The sequence below is a fragment of the Chrysemys picta genome, chromosome 1, assembly GCF_011386835.1.
Source record: "Chrysemys picta bellii isolate R12L10 chromosome 1, ASM1138683v2, whole genome shotgun sequence".
In the NCBI taxonomy this organism is placed as follows: domain Eukaryota; kingdom Metazoa; phylum Chordata; order Testudines; family Emydidae; genus Chrysemys; species Chrysemys picta.
Window position 1 is genome coordinate 123,807,222 of NC_088791.1, and position 27,232 is coordinate 123,834,453.

At 42.0% G+C, this 27,232-nt stretch overlaps 1 protein-coding gene across 16 annotated transcripts in view; it reads right to left on the reverse strand.

Annotated features, from left to right (window-relative positions):
* Positions 1 to 27,232, reverse strand: part of PACSIN2 (protein kinase C and casein kinase substrate in neurons 2) — a 109,261-nt gene that overhangs the window by 9,543 nt on the left and 72,486 nt on the right. For 14 of the 16 annotated variants that reach the window (XM_065583418.1, XM_065583384.1, XM_065583415.1 and 11 more), the window contains 5 exons: positions 19,238 to 19,394; positions 17,661 to 17,896; positions 16,763 to 16,918; positions 9,013 to 9,188; positions 6,886 to 7,006 (listed from right to left, as the gene is read on the reverse strand). In XM_065583418.1, the coding sequence (XP_065439490.1) occupies positions 6,886 to 7,006; positions 9,013 to 9,188; positions 16,763 to 16,918; positions 17,661 to 17,896; positions 19,238 to 19,394 (846 nt within the window). Of the gene's footprint in view, positions 1 to 6,885; positions 7,007 to 9,012; positions 9,189 to 16,762; positions 16,919 to 17,660; positions 17,897 to 19,237; positions 19,466 to 27,232 lie in introns of all 16 variants that reach the window. The other 2 variants (XM_065583461.1, XM_065583450.1) reach the window with 1 other exon arrangement.

A 27,232-nucleotide genomic window follows, 5' to 3' on the forward strand; every position in this document is an offset into this window, starting at 1 on the left:
GGGGCAAAGCTTGGCAGGGTGGGTTTTGGGGGGGCTCCTGGTATGGAGGGGGGGGTGTCCAGATGCATGGGTGGGGAGAGGGGTCACTGTATAGGGAACTGCTTCCCCGTCCGCCCAACCAGCATGCATCCGGACCGCCCCGCTGAGCCTCCCCTCCCCTCCCCTCCCCTCCCCCAAGCCCCGTGGCAGAGCTTCCTGCAGCCAGGGGAAGTTTCTGGGGCTTGATCTGACCCAGCCCTGGCTGCTCCGTGCAGGGAAAGGGAAATGGGTACTCGTCTCCATCCTCCCCCAACCCCCCGCAGCTGGGACTAACATCCCTGGGTGGCCAGGGCATCCCCAGACCCCCCTCCCCTCAGTGATTTACCTCTCCCCCCAGCTACCTGAACAGATGGGTCTGCACTGGTGCAGCTACTCTTTGCTTCCCCACAGAAACCATTTTCTGCAAGGAAGCAAATGGAATCTGCGGGGGGTGGGGTGTCAGGGGAGCATTTTTCTGCTGCGCCACAGTTGCGCAGAATTTCCCAGGACTATGTTATAGTCTGGTGTACATATTTTAATTTTCCAATACCCTATATTTTTGACATCTTTTTTGACAGTTTTATAGTAGACCTAATCCTTGTTTAATTTCCCCCCCCCTCACCTTGTCTGTTTCTAGTTCTAACAGTTATAAAGCCCAGAGGTGGCAGGAGGGAAGAGAGTAGTCCCCCACAGGGGAAATATTGTGGAGGTTTCTGCCCCTGCATAAACCCGCCTGGAGGGGTTGATATGAGTAGGACATGGGGGGTGGAGCAACAGCTATGGGGCCCAAGATCAGGACCTAGAGAGGCCTGAACAGCTGTGGTGGGGACTCAGATCAGGCCAGGAAGCAGGATCCAGAAGGTTGAACAGCAGCCATGAGGCCCAGAATTGGGCTGGGGAGCAGAGAATGAAACCCAGAGGGGCTGGAATGGGCCAGGAAGCAGGTAGGAACCCCCCAGGATCCCCCTTCCCAGCACAATCCTCCTCCCTCCTCTTCAATTTTCAGTACCTCTCCTTCCTCTCTCTCTATTCACAGGGAGCATCTACTCCAAACCCCCACAATGAAGAAGGGAGAGAAATTCACTGTGCCTTATCAAAACATGGTAGTGTATCAACTGAGAGGCATAAAGGAAAACCTTTAACTTTGATACATAAACAAAATAAGGATTAGGAAGGTGGCAGCAGAATACCTTTTTAAATTCTCTCTCTAAAATGTGAGAGCACCAAAATTCTCTTATAGTCAAGCTTATGGGTCTGTAAGGAAACAGCCATTGAAGGATCCATTGCTTATGTGAATAAATACAGCTGTTCTGCACAAATAGCATAAAGATTAAAGCTTTGTCCTGGATATCAGCAAGGAAATTAAGAGTAAAGTGAACTACCGGCAATATCAGAAGCAATGCGCTGGTTTAATTTTTGTGCCAACTGAAGTCTTACATTCTATCTCCCTGCCTCTAAAAATGCCAAACTCTCCCATGATGACTGCGTCCATCTGCCACTAGTCTAAAATTAAGGGAGAAACCACAAAAACAGATTCTACAGGTAGTACACAGAGTGCTCTTCCACTGCTACAATACATAGCTTTCAAGATTTCAGTTTAAAAGATAAGCAGCATGTCAAGAATGATCTGTGGAAAAGTCAACTTGTTAAACAAGTAAACTATTTTAGAAGTGACCTATTGCATGAAATGTGGTGATTCTGCATTTCGGAGTAAGTCCTTAAGGTACAACTCCCTAATTTAATATATTTGAGCTATTGCTGCTAAAACCCATTATTTTATATCTAGAAAAAATCAATAAGACTAAAGTTTGATCATGGAACTCCATGATTTTTGTGTGTTTAAGTATTTATGTCTCGATATTTTGGACCGTTTAAAGGCAAATGAGCAGGCAGACAGACAGGCATGAGTGAAGAGTTGAACACAATAGACAGCTGCAAAGTCAATCCTGAATTGCATGTTAATTCAAAGCAGGAACTGAGTGACAACACTGCAGCAATACAAAGAACAAAATGGACAGACTAGGGAAAATCTTGAATTCGCAAGGCATTCTATGTTTTCTTCTACATCCCCCACACCTTTGGGTAAAATAAAACAGTTACCCACCTTTTCGTAACTGTTGTTCAAGATTTGCTCACGTCCATTCCATTATAGGTGTGTGCAAGCCTACGTTTGCGGTTGGAGATTTTTGCCTTAGCGGTATCCGAAGGGCCGGCTGTGGCACCCTCTGGAGGGCTGCGCTATATCAGGCGCTGCTGGCCCTACACCCTCTCAGTTCCTTCTTGTCGACAACTCCGGCAGAGGGGCAGGAGGACGGGTAATGGAATGGACATGAGCAACACATCTCGAAGAACAACAGTTACAAAAAAGGTGAGTAGCCATTGTTTCTTCTTCGAGTGCTTGCTCATGTCTATTCCATTGTAGGTGACTCACAAACAGAATCCTCTGAAGTGGGCTCGGAGTTCACAGTCTTGCAGATTGAAGCACTGCTCTGCCAAAGCCAGCGTCATCTTGAGCTTGCTGGGTCAGTGCATAATTCGATGAGAACGTGTGGCCGGACAACCAAGTTGCAGCCTGACAAATTTCTTGGATCGGCACCTGAGTGAAGAAGGCTGCCGATGATGCCTGTGCCCTAGTCGAGTGAGCCGTCACGATAATCAGCGGGGGCACCTTCGCCAGCTCATAACAGTAGCGGATGCAGGCCATGATCCAAGACGAGATTCTCTGGACAGACACTGGGCAACCCTTCACCCTGTCTGCAACACAAACAACCAACTGTGTTGTCCTATGGAACAGCTTAGTTCTATTTATGTAGAAGGCCAGCACCCATTTGACATCCAGGGTATGCAGCCTTGGGCAGAAAAGCTGGGTGCAGACGCAACTGGACCTGGTCTTTATAGAAGGCCGTATAAGGCATCTCTGATGTGAGCACCCTGATCTCGGACACCCTATATGTCGAAGTTATACCGACCAAGATGATGACCTTCCAGGAGAGAAGCAGGAGGGAGCAGGAAGCCAAAGGTTTGAAGAGGACGACCCATGAGGCTTGACAGCACAAGATTCAGGTCCCAAGGGGGAACTGGGTCCAGGCGCTCCAGACCTTTCAGGAACCGCGCCGTCATGAGATGGGCGAAGACCGACCTGCCTTGAAATGGAGGGTGGAACACCGAAATGGCCGCCAGGTGAACCCAGACCAAAGATAACGACAGGCCCTGGATCTTAAGGTGCAACTCGTAGTCCAGGATCTCCTGCAGCAGGGCCTCTTCAGCGCGAATGTGTTGATCAGAGACCCAACACGTGCACCACTTCCACTTCGCCATGTAGGTAGCCATGGTGGAGTGTTTCCTGCTGCCCAGCAGGCCCTGTTGGACACCAGCAGAGCACTCCAGTTCGTCCATACTTAGCCACGCAGTAGACAATCTGTCAAGTGCAGCGTCGCCAGGTTCGGATGCAGCAGATTGTCATGGTTCTGGGACAGCAGATCCAGCTAAGAGGCAGCTGCAGCTGGGTGGCTGCCAAAAGACTCAGCAGCATGCCGAACCAATGTTGACGAGGCCACGCTGGGGCTATGAGGGTAAGAGTTGCTTTGTCTTGCTTCACCTTTAGTAGGGCTTAAAACCCGGAGACCCTGCCTGGGGCAAAATCCCTGTTGTCCTGTCCCCCTGGACACTAACTAAACCCTTAACAGCTACTTAACAACTAAATAACAAATGATTGAACCATTTACAGCTATTTACACAAGGCTGAGATATGAGGAAAAAATCTGACAGCTTGCAAAGCAAGTCCTCCAACTGACCACCACAGGCAGTAAGAAGGAACTGAGAGGGTGCAGGGCCGGCGAAACCTGATATATCATGGCATGAGTGCAATACTCCAGAAGGCACCACAGCCAGCCCTACAAATACCGCTAAGGCAAAAGTCTCTGATGACTATGCACGTGGGCCCATGCACACCTACGATGGAATCAACATGGGCAAGAACTCAAAGAAGCAGCTAGAGTTGGGTTTGTTGTACAAAAAGAAAAGAACTCAAATAGGCATTCAAATGAAGTGAAGTTTTAAAAATGAATCTGAAAGCTCTACATGCTGGTATTACCATTGGATTACATCAACAGTAGTCAATAGGTGGTCCGGAGGACAAATCCAGACCCCCCAGATGCTTTTCAATGGAGGCTGCAGCTGACCTGGGGCTGGAGTATGGTTGCCAGGTGTCTGGTTTTCGACCAAAAAGTCTGGTCGAAAAGGGGACCTGGCCGTGTCTGGTCAGTACTCCTGACTGGACACAAACTCTGGTTACTGAAGTAATAGCAATCAGCCTCCCCACCAAGAGGGCAGGAAAAGCAGCAGCTGCTGCTTGGAGGAGCTGCTCAGCTGCTGATGGAGAGAACTGGCTCCTGCACCTATAGCTCCAGCCTCCAGTGGACTGAGGTAGATTAGGTGCCAGCACAACCACCACCCATGGGGATCTTGTCCACCCCCTCCTCTACTACCCCCCCTCAGTCTGTGCCCAGATTGCCCCCCACCCAGGCCCCTTGCTCCAGGGACCAGCCCCCCACCCTGACTGCCTCCAGCCCCTCACTCCAGGGACCAATAACCCCATCCTTCCCTTATTGCACCCCTCATTCTGGGGACCAACTTCCTTTTCCCCATGCCTCCTGCTCCCAAGTGGTCCCCAGAGTCTCCCACCCTGGCCTCGTGTCCTACCCACCCATGGTCCTTCAAGGCCAGTCCCCAGAGCCCTCTCCAGCCCCTCTCCAACCCTAACTGGCCTCTTTCCTTCCCCAGTCTGCCTCCAGTCACCCACTTCTGCCACATCCCAGCCTCCCACCATCTCTCTAGGGCTGGTATCTGGAGTCTCCTTGGTCCTTCCCACTACCCAATGCCTCCTTCCTGCCCCTCTGCTATCGCAGCCCACAAAGTGGCATTGCATCACTAGCCGGATCATAGTCCAATAGCTTCACCTCCTGGCTCTGTGCTCAAAAGTACTCCCAAACACTCACATCCTGCTTTGTTGCCCAGATCCTAGCCCATACCCATGCCTATTCCCCTCTGTCCCCATCTCTGCTACTTGGCTCAACTGGGGGCACAGAGGAATGTTTGGGGGGGGAGGGACACAGCAATGCCAGGTGGTGCAGGCCAGACCCGTGTGTCCCGTTTTCAGTTTAGGGAAATATGGTCACCCTACTCTTCGGGTGGGGAGCCAACGAATGATAGGGGAGTGGGGGGGCAATTGAGGGGTATGGAGAGGGGAGCTGGCTGGGGGTCTGAACCTTGACAAAATATAATTGACTACCCCGGCTTACACAATTAGTGAGTTCTATCAGTCTTAACAAGCAGACACCTATTTGTTTTCAATGGAAGACAAGTTCTTTGAACAACTTTGTATAGATATAAATTGGAAGTTTAAAGTACCATAACTTAATAAGGACCATTGCTTTAATCATACTTACTGAGTATGTCAACATTTCTAAATATGCCCATAAAATTTTTTTTTACTTACTTCATCCTTGTTGCATGTAAAGAAAAAAATTATATTATTCTATTAGAAAAATCATAACTTACGTTATATTTATATCTGCATCATATCAAAAGCCCTGGCACAGCCCATACATAAAAAGCAACTGTAGTCATGTCATTCAAAACTTCACACCAAGAAACCCAACAGCATAATATTTTATCTGAAATTTGAGCTTTCCCACCCTCACTCCATTAGTATCCTGATATCAGCATTTCATCCATGCGGGGGTGAGGGGGGACCACCCCAAGATATTTAAAAACAAAACAAAAAAGAAAAACATCACAACCTGTTAATACTGCTAAAATGCATTTTCCCAGGCAGTGATCTCAAGCACGGTGTCTCCAATGTTCCCTTACTGAGGAAAATGACATTTTAATGCCATCAACTTGGTGCCCCAAAATTAGCTGAAACTTTTTAGAAGCTCTTTCGCATTAAGTATACTTTTAGCACCAATTTTATTTGGGGGAGTGGGGGAGATATGTTAACAGCCACTACAAAACAAGTTTATATGGCCAACATACAGTCCAGATTCCTGCCTTGGGATACGTTACTTGAACTAGTTGCCAGTATATAAAACAGGTAACTAGAAAGATGGAGTAAATATTAATGGCATCCAGTAGCAATTACAGTTTATAGTGAAACTTACTACTGCTTTCTGTAAAGGTGTTGGAAACAAGTTAAGTAAAAATAATTATTGACTTTTACATGGATTTTTAAACACTAAAGTATGTACACCTCTACCCCGATATAGCGCTGTCCTCGGGAGCAAAAAAAAAAAAAAAAAATCTTACTGCGTTATAGGTGAAACCGCGTTATATTGAACTTGCTTTGATCCACCAGAGTGCACAGCCCCGCTTTACCACATTATATCCAAATTAGTGTTATATCGGGTCGCGTTATATTGGGGTAGAGGTGTATAAGTCTTCAATAGGATGGATTTAGAAGTGGTTTAGTTACTAATAACTTATTGTTTTCTTACAGCAAAGCCCTTGCTTTCTGTACTTCATTTAGTTGCTTGTTGATATTAATGGGATCTGAGTTAAAGTCCAAGCCATAGCACAGAGTATGCAGGATGTTTTATCTGGAAGCGAGACACAGTTCTGCCAGCTAAAGCATGGTTCACAACATAAACTCACCCACAAAAGTGACATATGAATGACTAACTATCAGAGCTTTTTACAAGTGTGAGATTCAGTGACCAAAACTATTAAAAAAAAATTAAGACAAAAATAGGGAGGCAAGGAATAGTCAGCTTTTTAAAACTAGACAAAAAATTACTGTTCCATTAAGGAAAAGAAGGAAAGAAAGTCAAATATAAAAAAAAACAGGTTTTTAAAGGGGTAAATTCTTACCTCAAATTGAGGCCAATTCATTGACATCCCTGGACCATGATTAGCTCTAAACCACCTCAGATCTTCAATAGCATCTGCTGTTTTGATATTCTGCTCCAATTCACGATAGATATTTTTGTAACTACAAGACAAATTTGTTTTCCCATTTAATATATATGCTTACTATGGTAAACCCACTAATTAGAGTAGAAAAATGTATATTTTACCATGATTTACATGAGCCAATTGCATATTGCACACCATATTGCACATTCTGTGGTGTAGGACAAACATCTGTTTGAAATTCTTGTGCAAAACTTAGCAATAATGGCAAAATAAAAAGAAAAGCTATATAGCCCAGCTATTGAGTTTTTGATAAATAAAAACAAACACAACCTTTAGAGTCAAGTCATTTTATGTACCACCCTCTGTGTTACAGTTTGCTAGAACTGATTAAAGGTAAGTGATAAATGTTTAACAGTTTTCATATGAACTCATTTATAATATTGCCTAAAAATCCACTTACACAAATTTTCATCAAGCTTGCCTAGACTAGACTGGAGACGGTTTTTATTATAGTTTTAGTGCAGAACTAATGAATTCTAATGTAAATTATGTTCATTAGCTTTTCCTAGTAAATAGGTTTAACTAGGAAAAACCTGAAATGCCAGAAATCTTAAATAGAGTCAATAGGAGTATGAATTTTTAATACAAAGAATTAACCCAACAATTGGCCATTATGTTTCCTTACACTATACATTTCCTGGCAATGCTGTCAGCAATTACATAGTAATCTGCGCAAGATAAAAAGATAAAGTATAAAAATATGGACAAGATCCCAAGTGATTGTGGACTCTTTAAAACAGTTACCTCACATTTTAATCCATTTCAAATGGAAAATTGTTTCAATATCTCCAATACTACTTCAGTCTTGTTCTTTTGACAATTAGTGTCAGACATGTTTATGCAGTCATATCTGTGTAGTCTGAGATTAATGAATTCTAGTTTAGCCTGTCAAGAACCAAGTGTTATTTCAAGCCACTAAAAGCATATTTACAGTATATACTCGTTCTAAGCCGAATTTTTTTGTAAAAAAGGGAAGCATCAGAGAAGGGAGTCAGCTTATGAACGGGTATAGAGAGGGAGAGGTGGGACACAGCCCCTCCCCCCCAACAGAAGGGGCAAGGAGAGGCAGCAGAGCCAGAAGGGAAGAGGCGGAGCCAGAGTGTCTCCGCTTCTGGCCACGCTGCTCTCCCCCCAGCCTCCGAAGCAGCTGCAGCTCCTGGGCTGGCAGGCTGCGGCCGCGCCGCCCGCCCAGCCTGCCAGAGCAGCTCTGGCCAGGCCAGAGACATCCTCACCTGGCCCGCCCCAGCTAAGATGGGAAGGTATGGGATGGGGAGAGTGTGGGGGTCCCACGCTAGTGGTGGGTGGTCACAGGGGTTACTCCCCTGACCCCCAGCTTCTCTCCCCCCCCACCCCCCAAAAAAAATTTCCCCACCAGTTGCTGTCCTGGCCCATCAGGGTAAGCCGCTGGCGGGCTGGGAGACTTTGTTTACTTAGGTTTACCTCCGTGCCTGTGGATGCTCGAGGTAAACAAACTGTCTCAGCCCACCAGCGGCTTATCCTGATGGCCCAGGAGCCAAAGTTTGCCAATCCCTGAATTATAGGGTCAACTTATGAATGGGTCATAAAAAATTTCCATTTTTACTTATCCATCTTGGGGGGGGTCAGCTTATAAACAAACCGGCTTATGATTGAGTATATACAGTAACTTTCTATTCTTCCATTTTTATATTCTAAACTCTAAACTCTAAATTAAATTCTAAAGAGGATTTCTTTTTAATAATTGGCAAGTGTTCACTTCTGAAAACCTTAATTAAGAGTGGAACAAAAAAATCTCAGTCACTAAATTTTAAAGAAGTCTACTGGATTAGCATCTTCTTCCCAACATTTGATCCTGAACAAAACTAATAAATTAAATAGAAATGGCTTAACATTGAATTATTAGAATCTTTAGATTTAATGCCATATAAAAGACACATACTTTAGAAAGAATCTATTGTAAACTCTAGTTTACTGGATGCACAATATTTAATGGCAACATTAAAGCAATTTTAGCAAGAAATATTTTCAGTCTTTTAAATTTACCTCACATCATTAGATAAGTCAAGGTGTTTTTGAACTTCCAGTAACACTTCCCGGAAGAAACGCAGACGTTTTTCCTCAAACTGCTGACACTGTTCAAATACCTGCTCCATATTTTCCATATACTGAGGTGTAACTTGATCCAGGTCTTTCAGTGATTTTTCGTACTTTTCTTTTGTCTGAAAAAGATGCAGTGCAAGTTGTTCTTGCTGTTACTAATGGCCTATTACAAGAGGTTCACAGAATGGTGAACTGGTTAATACTGTAATAGTCAATATTGAGACTATAATAGGAACATCTGCTTTATTTATCTTAGTAAAGTTAATTTGTTCTAGGTTATATGTTATGCAACCGCTCAGTCTTCCATAAGAGGGGGCTATTTTCATTTGCAAGGTAATGAAATCTTGTAAAAGTGTTGAAAGCAATCGAGCTAATGAGAATATGCATCACCTAGGCTATCTAGATTCCATTTTCTTTAAGGATTTTAAGGGCCATATGTAGGAGTTCCAGCATCCAGAGACATTTGTAAAGCTGTCAAATTCAGATGACTTGGGGATGAGATCAGGAAAGCCAAGAAAGAACAGTTACCTTACGGTAACTATGATTCAAAATGTGCCGTCCATGTGGATTCCACTTCTGTTACGCACATGCCCCACGCACACAAAAACAGATTATTTTGGGTAGCAGCGTCTGCTGGGGCTGTGGCTGTACTCTGGATGCTCTTGCACGTCACCACCCAAGGACACAAAGTGCAGGCCCAACCATCTCAATTCCTTCACTAATACAGAATCCAGATGGTATAGGACTCCATAGCAGGAACGGAGGGCGAGTCATGGAATCCATGCAAGGATGGATCTAATTTAGCTATATCATAATATGATTTAATACAGATTTAAATCTGTACATTTAGACAATCTTTGGGTGGATGTTTCCTGACCTTTTACCCTATCTACAAATGGTATAAAACAGCCCTTTGATGCTCCCGAAGGGTCTTGTTCTGTCCAGGTAATATAAAAGAGCCCTAGCCACATCAAGATCGTGCAGCTCAGCTTTCCCCTAGTTTGTGGGGCTTGGGGAAGAAATCTGGCAGAATCTGTTGATTTAAGTAAAAATAAAGAAAATTCTGGTTAAAAAAAATTAGTTTGAGGCCTAAATTACTTTGTCTTTGTGAAACATCGTGTGAGGTCGACCAGCCATGTGGAATTTCTCCTATCCTCCAAGCTAATGTTACAGCAACTAAAAAGACATTCTTTATGGATAGATGGTATAAAGAGCAGGTTGCTAGGGCTCAAAGACGGTCCCATTAAACCACCTAATACCATGTTGCGGTCCCAGGAAGGAGGGGCTTCCTCAACTGGGAAATACATGAATGAGGCTCTTGAGGAAGATTAACTATATGGTGAGAAAATAGCATGCAACCCCTGAAACAGGAAGTGATGTGCTGCTATTGCTACCAAATGTACCCTTATAGAGCCAATGGATAGTCCTGAATGCTTTACGGATAGAAGATAGTCCTGAATAGCAGAAATTAGAGTTTCCAAAGGAGATTTTTCCATTTAGCTTAATCTAGTAGAGTGGTTTTTGCTATGCACCGAGGTGTTCTGGATTTCAGCTGAACATTCTTTCAACGGTAGTTAACCAGCCAGCATCTACACTATCAGAGGTAAAGATACTTTGGGTTACACCTGATCTTCGTTTTGAGAGATCATGTCAGGCAGAACAGGTACTGTGATCAGGGACTGTGGTAACAAGTTCATTAGGTCAAAAGAACATAACTGTTTAGGCCAAGCTAGGACTAGAATGATAATTACTGAGGAAAGTTGCTTGAGTTTCCTCAGCCCCTTGGTATTAATGAGATTGTGGGTAGGTGAACATGATCTCCAGTGCTCATGTCATAAAGAGAAAATCCAACATAGAGCCTCGGCACCAGCCAGCCCCCCTTTAACCAGAATATGTGGCATTTCTTGTCCTAGTCTGTAGCAAAAAAGATCTATTCTTATATATCCTATGGAAGACGCTTTGCAGGATCAAGTCCTCTACTCATGGTCATCTGAAAACTGCCTGCTGAGCTGGTTCACTAGGATGTTCTATAAGCCTGCTAGATACAGAGCCACTGGTGCTATTTAGTGTCAAATATGCCTGTTTGAGACAAATTGCTTCTTGGCAGAAGGGGGGAGATTACCATGCCGCTCCTTTTATGTTGACAAAACATTGTTGTGTTGTCAGTCATTATTTCAGTTGCTGATTCACGTAGCACAGCTAGAAACGTTGTGCACACTAGGCTAATGTCTGAGTTCTAGAACTTTTACTTGGAGGTAAGCTTCTTGAGAAGTTTGGAGGCCTTAAGAATGAAGGTGCTCTAGATGAGTTTGGCAGATTTTAAATTGATCTGGATGGCTCTAAGTGGAAGGCACAATCTTTTTCATCTGGTAAGGAAAAAGATATTGCTGTTGGAATCAGTTACTCTTCCATTTCCTGCAGGTGTTCATGCTCACTGTCCTGTTCTTGCTGGTGCAGGTTGTAAAGCTGTACAAAATGACCCTCTTGTGTAGACCTATGATATCTTGTAGGGGAGGGAGCTCTTACTCTAGAGAAGGCATTAGCATGAGACTTCCTAGCTGACTGCATAACCTAAGGGGCCAAGTAAGGCCAAGATTGCATATTGTATGTGTAAGAGGCTGCAGGCCATGAGGGTGAACATTTCCCACAAGGATTCTAGGGGTCTGTGTTTATAAGGAAGACTCCTGGATTCCCTGTTAGACCAGTAGGGCTTGTAAGAGTGAAAAAAGTGAATGAACATAAGAATGGACATAATGGGTCAGACCAATGGTCCATCTAGCCCAATAGCCAGTCTTCCGACAGTGGCCAATGCCAGGTGCTTCAGAGGGAATGAACAGAACAGGGCAATTATCGAGTGATTCATCCCACTGTCCAGTCCCAGCTTCTCGCAGTCAAAGGCTAGGGACACGCAGAGCACGGGGTTGTATCCCTGACCATCTTGGCTAATAGCCATTGATGGATCTATCCTCCATGAACTTATCTAATTCTTTTTTTAACCTACTTATAATTTTGGCCTTCACAACATCCCCTGGCAACAAGTTCCACAGGTTGACTGTGTGTTGTGTGAAGACGTACTTCATTTTGTTTAAAGCTGCTGCCTACTAATTTCATTTGATGACCCCTAGGGTTCTTGTGTTATGTGAAGGAGTGTATAGCACTTCCCTATTCACTTTCTCCACACCCTTCATGATTTTATAGACCTCTGAAATATCCCCTTGGTCATCTCTTTTCCAGGCTGAACAGTCTGTCTTTTTAATCTCTCCTCACATGGATGCTGTTCCATACCCTTAATCATTTTGTTGCCCTTTTCTAATTCTAATATATCTTTTTTTGCTATGGGGAGACCGGAATGGCACGCAGTATTCAAGGTGTGGATTTATATAGTGGCATTATGATATTTTCTGTCTTATCTATCTCTTTCCCAATGCTTTCTAACATTGTTAGCTTTGACTGCCACTGCACACCGAGCTGATGTTTGCAGATAACTATCCACCATGACGCCAAGATCTCTTTTGTGAGTGATGCCAGTTAATTTAGAGCCCATCATTTTGTATGTATAGTTGGGAGTTTGTTTTCTAATGAGCATTACTTTGCATTTATCAACATTGAATTTCATCTGCTACTTTGTTGCCCAGTCACCCATTCCTGTGAGATTCTTTTGTAACTCTTTGCAGTCTGCTTTGGATTTAACTGTCTTGAGTAACTTTCTATCATTTGCAAATGTTGCCACCTCACTATTTACCCCTTTTTACAGGTCATTTATGATTCTGAGTATGTTGAACAGCACTGGTTCAAGTACAGATTCCTGCGGGACACAACTATTTACCTCTCAAAGAATTCTAATAGATTAGTGAGGCATGATTTCCCTTTACAATAATTTCACTCTTTCCCAACAAATCGTATTCATCTATGTATCTGATAATTCTGTTCTTTACTAGAGTTTCAACCAATTTAGTTGGTACTGAAGTTAGGCTTACTGGCCTATAATTGCCAGGATTGCCTCTGGAGCCCTTTTAAAAAATTGGTGTCATATTAACTATCCTCCAATCAGAAGCTGATTTAAGTGATAGGTTACATACCATAGTTAGTAGTTGTGCAATTTCATATTTGAGTTCCTTCAAAACTCTTGGGTGAATACCATCTGGCCCTGGAGACTTACTATTGTTTAAATGATCATTTTGTTCCAAAACCTCCTCTACCGACACCTCAATCTGGGACAGTTCCTCAGATGTCTTATCTGACAAGATTGGCTCAGGTGTGGAAATTTCCCTCACATCCTCGGCAATAAAGACCGATGCAAAGAATTCATGCAGCTTCTCCGCAACGGCTTCATCTTTCTTGAATGCTCCTTTAGCATCTTGATTATCCAGTGGCCCCACTCATTGTTTAGCAGGCCTCCTGCTTCTGATGTATTTCATTTTTTTGCTGCCAGTTTTTGAGTCTTTTGCTAGTTGCTCTTCAAATTCTTTTTTGGCCAGCCCAATACCTTTACACTCCATTTGTCAGAATTTATGCTCTCTTCTATTTTCCTCAGTAGGATCTAACTTCCAGTTTTTAAAGGATGCCTTTTTGCCTCTTACCTCTTTTTACTTTGTTGTTTAGCTATGGTAGCACTTTTTTGATCCTCCTATGTTTTTTAATTTGGGGTATACATTTAATTTGAGCCTCTACTGTGGTGTTTTTAAAAAGTTTCCCTGCTGCTTGCAGGCATTTCATTCTTGTGATTGTTCCTTTTAATTTGCATTTAACTAGCTTCCTCATTTTTGCATAGTTCCCCTTTCTGAAGTTAAATGTCACTGTGGTGGGTTTCTTTGGTATCCCCCTCCCTTCCTCCAAGGATGTTTAAATTCAATTATATTATGGGTGCTATTACCAAGTGGTTCAGCTATATGCACCTCTTGGCCAAGATCCTGCCTCTCCCCTTGTGGGTTCCAGGATTAGCTGCTCCAAGAAGCAATCATTTATGGTGTCTAGAAATTTTATCTCTGCATCCCGTCCTGCGGAGACATGTACCCAGTCAATGTGGAGATAGTTGAAATCCCTCATTATTATTGAGGTTTTTTTTATTATTATTATAGCCCCTCTAATATCCCTGACCATTTCAGTCACCATCACCATCTTGATCAGGTGGTAAGTAGTATATTCCTGCTGCCATATTCTTCTTATTCAAGCATGGAATTTCCATCCACAAAGATTCTATGGTACAGTTTGATTCATTTAAGATTTTTACTATATTTGATACTATGCTTTCTTTCACATATAGTGCCACACCCTCTCCAGCATGACCTACTCTGTCACTCATATATTTTGTGCCCTGGTATTACCGTGTCCCATTGATTATCATCATTTCATCAAGCTTCTGTGATACATATTATCTCAATATACTAATTTAATACAGGTTCTCAAGTTCACCGATACTAGTATTTAGACTTCTACCATTTGTACAAAAGCACTTATAAAATTTGTCACTTTTTAGCTGTCTGCCATTATGCAATGTAATTGAATGTGACTCTTTTGCATTTGACTGTTTCTCTTCAGTTCCTACCTATACTTTATCAACTTCTAGCCTCTCCTCTTTACTAGGATATAGAGAATCCCCATTAATAGATCCTCCCTTAAGAGATGCTGTCCAAATCGTGTGTTCCTCCACACCCATCAACTTTTCCCCAGGTTAAAGCCTCATCTACAACATTTTTAATTTTACATGTCACCAATCTGGTTCTTTTTTGGTTTAGGTGGAGCCCATCCTTCCTATAGAGGCTCCTCCTTTCCCTAAAGGTTCCCCAGTTCCTAATATACCTAAACCCATCCTCAATACACCATCATCTCATCCATGCATTAAGACCCTCCTATTTTGCCTGTCTGTCTGACCCAGCGCGTAGAACTGTAAGAATGTCAGAGACTGCTACCATGGAGGTCCTGGACTTTAGTCTCTGACTTAACAGCCTAAATTTAGCCTCCAGGACCTCTCTCCTACCTTTCCCTATGTCACTGGTGCCTACATGGATGATAACCACTGGCTCCTCCCCAGGACTGCACATAAGCCTGTCTAGATGTCTCAAGAGATCCACAATCTTTGCATCCAGCTGGCAATTCATTATATTGTTCTCCTGGTCATCACAAACCCAGCTATCTGTATTTATAATGATCGAATCCCCTGTTACTATTATCTGTCTCTTCTTAACTGGTGATACCACCCTACTGTGCTCAGAAAGGGAGACTCAACCAAATACTCTTACTCTAAAAGGTGAGCTAACCTGTCTAGTGTCATATGGTGATCTCAAATCCTGCCCACAACCTGAACAAGGAGGGACCTGATTTGAGCCAGAACTGTCTTTTGGCTGCAAGACTTGGAGATTTTTGCCTCATTTTACTAGGCCCCTGGGTGGGTGACCTAGGCCTGCGCTCGTTAGGAAGACACTGTTCCCACATCCCCTTATGAGGACTGGGTAGAGGTGGTCTTAGCTGCTCTATCAGGATTGGTAGTTGAAGTGTTCGATGTCTTAAATAAAGAGAGCCTGGGAGCTCGGAGTAGAGCCCAAGCTCACAGGAGCACTAGATGATGGAGCCTGATCAGGCTTGGTGGGTCCTTCTCTCTCAGAATGCTCCAGGAGAAGAAGTCTGAAGTGGGCCTCTCTTGCTTTGTGTCCTTTTAGTAAATAAGCAACAGACTGAGCACGCATCAGGGATGTGCCTTACACACAGTCACTCTAATCAGAAAAAATTGTCATTACCAAAAACTATATTTAAAAGTTATGCGAGAAACTGACAAGAGCCAGCTAAATCAAATCAAGTTCGATCTATCCTTTAAATGTATGGTTCTTTGATCTATCTCTGACTAGGTCTTTGCATTGTACAACTTACAGACATAAAGAAGGAATTCACATAGCTCTGTGAGCATTAATTATTGGTCCTGTCAATTCAATGGGAATATATAGGACATTTAAAGGTGAGGCTCTGAATACATAGATAAATGTAGTAAGTCACTACAAGAATGTAATGCTGAGCCCGGGGGGGAGGGGGAGGTGTCAAGGAAAGGAAGGGCTGCTTTTTCCCCCCTTCTTACATTCCAGAGAATGGCACCCCATATGGGGAATGACTCAAAAAAGGGGGAGAAGAAAAAGAGCAGAGAGGATCTGAGTGGGTAGAGGATGTCCAAATCAGGCAACTGGTAGGGAAATTTCAGAGATACATTTACTCTTTTTAACATAGCATCAATTTGACTCAATTGCCTTTAATGCACTATTTAACTGCGCTAAAGAGGTACATTCTGCAGTTAAATAAGACAATTTGCATGTTGCAGATAAACTTTTTTACCCCCGGCTCACGGCCCCCCTAAACTGAAAAGATAATTCAGTCCTCACCCCACTCCTAGAACTCCCTTTCTCCCCCGCACTCTGCGATACTGAAAGCAACAGTACTGTGTGTAAGGCTCATTTATTACCATTGTTATTGTTACAAACCTGCCATTGACACGTGCTGTGGAGAGAGGGTTGTATGTGTTCTAACACTGTGGCTCTGGCACAATGACCATAATTTAAAATGCACCCTGCTCCATATAATGAGTTTGTCACTCCAACATTGCATTCGCTTGTACTGCAGTTTGCTGTGCATATATTCCATACACAGAGATTTGCACAGTAGCATGCACAGAATGTTAAATGTGATTAGTACACTAGCATGCAGAGTTTACCTTTAGCACATCTTGTTTGCTTTTTTCCACTTTGTCCTGTAATTTCTTAAGTTGTTCTGGATTCAGTGCTGGATCTGCTTTGCTGTTCATTTCTCGGGATATAGCCAGTTTCTCTTCTTTGCATGCTGCATGGTATGCTTTCTTAGCAGCTTCCACCTACAAATGAAGCTTTGAATCTTTCTGTCTAGTACAATTCACAAATAATCAGCAGCAGCTATGTATGAATGAGTAACTTCATTGTAATGAAAAAAATAGAATTTTGTTTGGAAGAACCTTACATTCAGACCCATTGCTATGCTCAAGCAATTTTAACCACAATATAACGTAGGAGAACGAGTGGGCGGAAACTAAATAATATAAGATCTGACATTCGCCTTCCATACAAAATAAGTTACTGTCACTCAGTTTAGCTTAATAAACTTATTGAGAAAAGAAAGATTCAGTGATGCCTCACAGAAAGCCCTGAATAAAATTTTTGCCTGTGTCTGTGTCTCCCTCGTGAGTCCCCTCCCATACATTCCTTTAAATAACAGACACAATGTTAAATCAACCAATCAATCAATCTCTCCATTTCTCTCAGGATGTTTTTCCTTGAGCTCATTTTTCCTGTAGCATGAGCCTTAACTAAGTCCTAAATCCTATATCTGTACAAACAGATGCTGTAAAAGGGCAGAAAAATAGGTTAACTCCACCTTCTCCAGAACTATGCTCAGGCTACTGAGGTTGGAGAGAGGGCAGTGGTTACTGAGAAAATATCAAGTGAAGATTTTTCTTCAGAAGAGGCTCTAAAGCAGACACCTAATTGAGAAAGGATCCAGTAGACTGTGTTTTTTCTCACTTTAGTGATTTCTATGAGGCATCAATATATTGATGCACAACATGCAACCTACTGCTGTACCTCTTTTAGCTTTTTCGCCCAGGGCTTCTGTGCCTTTCTGTATCCATCTTCTGCTTCTTTCGTTTCCTTAAATCCTCCTATCATTTGCTTATGAAAGGCCTCCTTCTGCCAGTTCTTGATCTTTTCAAAGTCCTCATTCATCAGTGCATTTTTTATGTCTAGATGTAATTCACTCACTTTTTCAGCTTCTGACATAACTGCATGCCAAGCCTTTTCTACTGTTCCATACTGTGGACCTAAAAACAATAGGACAAATCATTTTCAATAAATCACAACACAGAGGACTTTCATCCCTAAAAAGCCATCTGAAGCTATTTGTTGATATTGAGTTCTTATATTGTATTTAGTTGTACGTGATCCCTAATCCTATCTTTGTATCTTACATCTTAAATCAGAGATTAGTGTATTTTCATGCTTTTTATTAAAAATTATGTAATTACAGATTAATAGATTTTAAGTCCAGAAAGAACCATTTCAATCATTTAGTCTGACCTTCTGCATAACACAGGCCATAAAATTTAAACCATTAATTCTGACATCAAACTCAATGTGAGGTTGAATTATAGCATATTTTTTAGAAAGACATCCAAGTTTGATTTAAAGATTTGTAGTGACTGCAATCCACCACATCCCTTGGTGAATTATTCCAGTGGTTAATTACCCTCTCTAACAAATTACACCCTGTTTTCAGTTTCAAGATTCAACTTCTAACCACTGGATCTTATTATGTCTTTGACTGTTAGAAAGACTTCTATTATCAGATATTCTCTTCCCCGGTAGGTTCTTTTAGACCACCATCAATTCCTCTCTTAACCATCTCTTCAATAAGCTAAATAGATTGAGTTCCTTAAGTCTCACCATACAGTATGTTTTTCAGTCCTTCCATCATTCGCTGAACCCTCACCAATTTCTCAAAATTTTTGTGGATCTATAAACACTAGGAAAGAACACAGTATTCGACTAGTGGCCTCATTAATACCACATGCAGATGCAATAACTTCCCTACTTGATATATCCCTATTTTGATATAACCTTAACAGCCTGATAGACGTCTGTTTATATACTAAAAACAACACTGTATTTGCTCTTTTGGTCATAGCACCACACTGGGCACTTGTGTTAATTTGTAGTCTACCATGATGCCCAAATCTTCTGTAATTATGTACTAATTACAGTCAAAGCAGCCTTCCTTGAAATTGATTCATAGTCCCTTCACTGCTGATACTCCACCACAACTACCACTGACTTCTTAATATTCAATTGCAGTCTTCATAATATGTGTCTTCTACCACTACTTACCTGAAAAGTTCTCTTGTACTACACATCTATAAGAACCTCTGAGCAAGGAAGGGAAAATTCACTTGTTTTGACATGAAACAAGCAAGTCAGTCACGGGTGCAGGAGTGGATGCCTTAATTTAGTTTTGATAACTGTGGTCATCTTTTACAGCATTTGGTGTTTTTGTAAAGACTCCATTAAGAGGCTAAGAAATTCTGTGCACCTTTTCACCTTGTAATCACTAACGTTGAAATGTTCCTTTTGAAACTATTTTCTTCATCTCATGACATTTTGGTTACCTTTTTCCACAAGTTGTTTCCATCTTTTTGCCCATTCTGTAAGCTGCTGAGCATAGGCCTTCTCTATTCTTGCACGTTCATGAATACAGTTCATGAGATCGCTGCAAAGTCTGTGACCATCATCAATTCGTTTTACTGTACGTTTATAATTTCCAACCTAGGAATACAAAAAATGTTTAGGAATTGCTACTTGAAAGCTGTGGGCTACAAGAGAGGCAAATCTCCAGTCTATCAGCAATTAATAGAAGAACAGTATGAAAATGGGAACCAAACAGATTATAAAAAACAGTAAGAATCTATTGTTTTTAGCATAATTTTCAACAGAAAGAGCTAAGTTAACTTAAAAAGAAAGTATGAGAAAGTGTATATTTTGTTTAAGTAGGAGAGCTGAATATGAGATTTTAATTTCAAGTACCATGTTTTTTGTAGAAGACTACAGGAAGCCAATAACAGCTCAAGGGTCACACTGTAGGCTTTCCTGCTAAAAATAGTGTGGTCCACTTTGAAAGTTACACTAAGCTAAGATAAAAACAGAGCCACTAATATACTTTCAGGTCAGCACTTCTGCACTAATAGCATCTAGGACTGTAATAAAAGTATAGCCCGTTTGTAATGTAATTATGGCTGCAGTTTAAGCAAGTCACCAGGAAAAAATTTTCTTAAGAACAATTGCTTTACAGTATTATTTGATGTTTGCATAATAAAATATTCTAGTTTTTGCCTCCTGATTTTCTATTTAAACCTCACAGAAACACAAGATTTTCCTTTAACACCTGTCACTAAGGGGTTCAATAGCCACGTCCTAATTTGCTGTTCAATGTGTTAAAAGAAACTGCACCTTTCTGTATTATGGAAACTACAGTTAAGAATGAATGAATACAGGAGCACTGTGAAATTTACATTTAGTATGACATTTAAAAGAAATCTCCAGGGTAAAGGAGTACAAAATGCACCATGGAAGAGCTCAACCACTTCAAGTCTCGCAGAGACTCAGAGGACAGGCAGCAGATTTTCAACAGTGACACACAGATTAAAATATGGAGTAAGTAAGTAGCTTGCCATTTGGGAAGAAACAGAGCTAACACCAGGTCCATTATTAATGTGCAGCCAGTAGAGAAAAGAAAATATCCATAGGCACTGTGAAGGTGAACTAAAGCTTTTGTAAACATTAAAAACAATTAACAGAATTTGTCCAGTCTATAAATATGAGAATTAGTTACTCAACTTGTTTGTCCAAAACCACTCGACTGCAAAGGAACACAAAATTTGGTTGTCAGGTGGAGGATGAACTTCTATTTTAATATGAAATATTTTAATATATTTCATGTCTTCACATCTGGACACAGTCTGATAGTGATCTAAGGTCCTAAATACATGAAGCTGTTCGCCAGATCTTTTAGATTTACTTTTTACAAAATTTTAGAACATAATTTTGTAAATGACTGAAAACTGAACAAGACAGCAAAGTAACTGTCTGTAAATTATCTGTAGACCCACTTGATTCAGAATAGTTCTACAATCAAGTACACAAGTTACTCCTGGTGGAATTTTGCGCCACTGCACGTGCGCAGAATTCATGTCCCCCACATACGTCTTTGCTTCCCCGCAGAAAAATGACTTTGACAGAAAGCAAAGGGAAGCTGCAAGAGCAGTCACTCACCACTCCCTAGCTACGCAGTATCATCGTTTCAGGCACCAGAAACAGCCAGCGGAGAGGTTAATCACCGCAGGGCTGGAGACACCCCAGCCAGTGGTTCCTACCCTGAGCCGGGATCAGCTGATAGTCTTGGCTGGAGGCAGAAGAGGATGGGACTTCCTCTTCCCCTGCAAGGAGTGGCTGGGGCTGTGTCAGACCCACCCCCAGAATCCTCCCCCAGTTGCAGGAGGCTCCCCTGCTTCCTGCCCCCATCACTCCTCAGCTGCGGGGGGGGAGGGAGGTTCCCCATCTGCTCAACCCCCATACATCTCGACCTCCCATACCCAGACACCCCCACCAAACCTCACCCCATAAACCCAGAACCGCCCTATCCCTCCATATCCAAACCCCACCCTACTGAACCTCAATCCCTGCATCTGGACACTGCTGCACCCAGACCTCCTGCCTCCGGACCTCCACCCCTGTACCAAGACCACCCCCCCACACTGCGCCCCCTGCACTCACACCCCCACCCCGATGAGCTCCACCCCCTTGCACCACCCTGAGCCCCCACATCCAGACCCCCATGCCACTGACCCCCAATTAGCTGCACCCAGACCCCCGCCCCACCAAGCCCCACTCTCCCAGCACCCAACCCCCCCTGCTGAGAACCCCACACCCAGATCCCTCCACTGAGGCCCAACCACTTTCACCTGGAAGCCCCTGCAGATTCCCATTGCCCCTGCACTTGGAACCTCCCCCAATTGCCCCTGCATCTGGAACCCCCTCTGTGCATCCAGATCCCCCCACAGTTAGAGCCCCCACTGAGCTGCCTGCCCCACACACAATCCTCTCACCCCCCACCTGAATCCCCCACACTGAGCCCTTCCATATTTGGATCCCTGCTTGCTCCACCTGGCGCAGGACCCCAGGGTCTTTCTGGGGCAAACCCAGGCCTTGTGCTGCATCAGGGTCGGGTGCAGCCTCATCACTGAGTCTGGGTCCTCAGGGTGGGAGGTGGGGAGGCTGCACGGTGATCTCCCACCTTCATGCAGCCAGTGGCCTGTGCTCCCCAATGCTATGCTGGAGCCTCTGCATTTATTTATTGACCAATAAAACTTGCAGAATTTTAAAATATTGATCACAGAATTTTTAATTTTTTTGGTGCAGAATGCCCTCAGGAATAACAGATGTACACTTTTAGAAACGGGGATTAAACAAAAGCAGTTTTCTAAATTAAGGTAAAAGGCCACACTTCATTTTCAGCTCATCAATGCTATGCTGATATTTGATATAGAAATATGCTATGCCAAAATTCCAGCTCTGAAGGCAGCACAGAAGTGAGGATGGGAATCCCATGCCTCCCAACAACAGGTTTGCAACCCCCACACAATCCCCTTTTGAGTCAGGACCCCACAGTCACAAAACCGTGAAATTTCAGATTTAAACATCTGAAAATGTGAAATTTGTCAATTTTCAAATCCTATGGCGGTGAAATTGACCATAATGGACTGTGAATTTGGTAGGGCCCTAACTATACTATATGCTATAACTTTTACTCTAACACTAGCCGTTAACTATGTATAATAAAACTAGGTTGTGACACAGGGCCAGAAAGGGTTAAGCAATTTACAGGTTAATTGACCCAGATTCAACCTTTAGAGACATATTAGCAGATAATGTTTGGGTTTTGGGGTTTTTACATATATATATTGTTAGACTGTAATCAAACAGTTCCTGTCTCTCGCTGTATTTTCTTAATTCAGAGATCAAAAGGAGATATTAACATTTAAATCACGGTCTCGATTTCTTTTTGAAGCATATAGCAAATCACCTGCAAATGGTGGGAGATAGGCAATTGCCTTATGTTAATCCATATAGCTAATTACCGGTGATGTTTAGGAAACAGGTTACATCAAAGACACTACTGTTCACCTGAGGACTGCATGTTGTCAAGAGGATGTCCAGAAACTGTATAAAGGGCTCTTCGGACCTGAACCTTTTGATCTCAAACTTGCTTATGCTTCATTAGGGTAAGTCTGAGCCACAAGATTGAGGTCTTAAATTTCATTTTGGATCATCCTGTTATTGAAAATTGGACAACCTATGGACTAATTCTGAAAGAACTCTTTGCAACTCTAGAGCTCACCATCTCTACTACGAAACTGACCTAAGAACTATATTCATGTCTGTATGTATAATCTTTTAACCAATACTCCCTCTCCTTTTTAAAATAAATTTTAGTTTAGTTAATAAGAATTGGCTGTAAGCATGTATTTGGGTAAGATCTGGAATATTCATTAACTTGGTGGGTAAAATATCCGATCCTTTGGGATTGGTAGAACTTTTTATATTATTTACAAGATTTTCAATAATCCTCATCATATTTGACATGGCTGTCTGGGAGGATGCCTCAGGCTGGGTTGCTTTAAGGGAACTGTGTTATTGGCTTCTGGGTAACCAAGAAGGTATTGTAGAAGCTATTTTGTTGCTGGCTTGGTAAATCTAAGTATCAGAATAACCACCAGTTTTGGGGATTGTCGGCCTCATTCTTTGCAGTTTGCCCTAATCGAGCATGGCAACCCTGGGACCCTGGTAACATAGGCTAAGAAGATAAATTCTGAGGATGTGAAACAACCAGCAAACAGAGCTCCAACTCCAGCTGTCAGGCAATGAGACGGAACTGAGAGGAGTTGGGGTGGCCCCATCTTATGCAGCCCGGGGAAGTGCTACGGGCTTGAGCGCTGTCCTTCTGAGTACCACTAGGCAGAAGTCTCCATTTCTGATGCACGGGGTGCACACACACCTACTTGGAATACATGTCTGTATCTACTTGAAGAAGAAATCTGGAGGTAATAAGCTTTTTAGATAGGGGGCACTATTACTGCTATGACTCCTGATGGAAGGAGTACATTGCATAACAGTGAAAATAAGTGTCTTACTTATTCTCCAGTCAACAGTCACAAGAGGGACAAGGTGAAACAGACTGACTTGGGATACAGAATCTCACACTTCTGAGTCACTGACCATTCATGTAAGTTAAATGAGTTTCACAGGGCTTGTCTATATTAACATTCAGTTTGTGGCAAAGCTAACATGTGAAACTACTTAGCACTAGCCTGCCGTGGACCAACTGTCATGTGGACCCTGCTGACACACAGTAACAGTTTAACACGTTTTGACCTACTCCAGTTTCAAAGAGGACTAGATCAAAACACATTAACAAATTGTTACTTCACATCAGCAGGGTCCACAAGATAGTTGGTCTGTGGCATGCTAGCATGGGGTAGATTCATACATTGCTTGCTGTGAACTACATGTTCATGCAGACAGGACCCAATTCTAGTTCTTAAAGGACATCCTGCTACCAAAAAGAGTCATCTTAATATATGGCAGCCTTGTTAGCAGTCTCAGAAAGGCAGAGGCTTGAAATTGCTTTCTGAATATCTAATATAATAGAGGAATTAACAAATTACAGAAAAAAGTAAGGTGGCTATCTGGCTTTGGTACTCTTTCTTCTGGTAATGTGTAGCTTGCTGGCCACTGATATTTAAATTTCTCAACAACAATTAAAAAAATAACTGAATAAATCCTAGAAAAGAGGGGAGGAAACAGTTTGACAGTAATATCAGTTAGGTCTGGGAAAACTGATTACCTCTCTGAACATTTATTGAAGCCATAGAAATGTAGAGCTGGAAGGGACCTCAAGGAGATCCTCAAGTCTATCTCCTCACGCCGAGGCAGGACTATGTTTCTCTTATCAAATTCTTAATAAGCAAAGCTCAGTTAGAGAGCACACTAACAAGTTTTTTAAACTCAATTGATTTATAGAAAGTTAACTAATTACTTATTGTTATATTACTTCCCAAAAAACAAATATATGCTTCTCCTCATCTTAATTTCTGTTGTAAGCAGTCTGTGCCAACTGCAGGAATCCCAGCTGGTAATGTTTTCTACATTTTTGTACATCTCTGCCAGAATTGCCAGGATATGATCTTTCTTTATTTTTCGCTCGATATTCGATACAACTATTTTGCCTAAAAAGGCAATTTTTCACTGGATGCTTCCCACGGTTCATAAAAATAAATCCTGAGATGCTTTTACACATTGCATACAGAAAGGCTAACTTGCAGACTAAGAAGTAAAAATCTAATTTCTTTTGTCTGTGGGTCATCATTTAGTGCAACTTCTCACCTACTTTTGTAATAAAACTATTTGTTAGGGGTTCTCTTAAAAAATACTTAAGACTGCTGAAAATCAGAAGTCCATAACACCAGTAGAATTGTCATTGAATGAGACTTGAACTACCTTCCCCTGACAAATAGCAAAATATTTATTTCCACAGAAGTAGTTTCACATGGGTGTAGAGATGTGCAGAATTCTTAACTGCGCTGCTTCTATTTTGACAGCCATCAAATGTCGGTCCTTTTTAAGAAGCACGCTTTTAGGCTCTGGCAGACCTGATTATTATTTATGTCAGGGTGGATTGATTTCAGTCATGATTATTTAAATTGCTGGTCTTAATCATGAGTAGACTTTTAAAATTTTGTAATTAAGAGAAAAAAATATTTTCCCCTTAGACGTTTCCTCTTATTCAAGCTTACAGGGATTCTTCAGTCTCCATATAGCTTTATAAAACAACTACATAGGTAAGACACAACAACAAAAATTCTATGCTCGAACAATAAGAATATAGCAGTAAGGACTATACTACCGACCACTTGACCAGGATGGTGACAGTGATCGTAAAATGTTCAGGGTGATTAGAGAGGCAACAAAGGCAGAAAACACAATAATAATGGGGCATTTCAACTATCCTTATACTGATGGTTAACAGGTCACCTCAGAAGGTAAGCAGAGATAAAATTACTAGACATCATCAATGGAGCAGCTTGTCCTGAAACCCACAAGCAGAGACCCAGGTCTTGATTTAGTCCTAAGTGGGGCACAGGATCTGGTGCAAGAGGTAACTATAGCTGAATCACTCAGTAATAGTGACCAAATGCAATTAAATTTAACATCTTTGTAGGGGAAAATGCCAAAGAAACCCACCACAATAGCATTTAACTTCAAAAAGGGGAACTATACAAAACTGAAGAATTCAGTTAAATGGAAATTAAAAGTAACAGTCACAAGGGTGAAATGCCTGCAAACTGCATAGAGACTATTTAAAAACACCGTAATAGAGGCTCAAACTACACGGATACCCCAAATTAAAAAACAGTAGGAAAACCAAAAAATGCCATCATGGCTAAACAGCAGAATATAAAGTCATTTGATGTGAAAGGGCATCTTTTAAAAATTGGAAGACAAATCCTATGGCAAGTCAAAGGTAAAAGTATAATTAGGCAGGCCAAGAAAGAATTTGAAGAGCAACTAGCTAAAGACACAAAAAACTAACAGTAAATTAATCAGGAACCCAGACTAGTCAGAAATTTGTCAGAAAACTTGCCTGTCAGTGGGATCACTGGCACTGCTAAAGGATTACTCCAGGAAAACAAGGCCGTTTTGGAGACACTAAATGAATCCTTTGCATCAGTCTTCACTGTAGAGAATATGGGGGAGATCCCTACACCTAAACCATTCTTTTCAGGTGACAAATCCCAGGAACTGTTCCAAACTGAGGTGCCAATAGAGGAGGTTTTGGAACAAAATGGTAAATTAAACAGTAGCAAGTCACCAGGACCAGATGGAGAGTTTGGAAAGAACTCAAATATGATATTGCAGAACTATTAAGAGTGGCATGTAACCTATCACTTAAATGAGCCTCTGTGCCAGATGATTGATGGATCACTAATGTAACACTGATTTTTTAAAAAGGCTCCAGAGACGATTCTGGCAATTAAAGGCTGGTAAGCCTAACTTCAGTACCAGGCAAATTGGTTGAAAGTATAGTAAAAAAACAAAATTATCAGACACAGATAAACATGATTTGTTGGGGAAAAGTCAACGTGGCTTTTGCAAAGGGAAACTCTGCCTCACCAATCAATTAAAAAATTTTGATGATGCCAAACACGTAGACAAGGGTGATCCAGTAGATATAGCATACTGGACTTTCTGAAAACCTTTGATAATGTCCATCACCAAAAGCTCCTAAGCAAAGTAAGTAGACATGGGATAGGAGGGAAGCTCTTCTCATGGGTCAGTACCTGATTAAAAAACTGGAAACAAAAAGGTAGGAATAAGTGGTCAGTTTTCAGAATGGAGAGAGATAAATCACGGGGGTCCTCTGTACTGAGACCTGTGCTGTTCAAAATATTCATAAATGATCTGGAAAAGGGGGTAAACAGTGAGGTGGCAACATTTACAGACAATACAAAATTACTCAAGATAGGTAAGTCTAAAACAGACTATAAAGA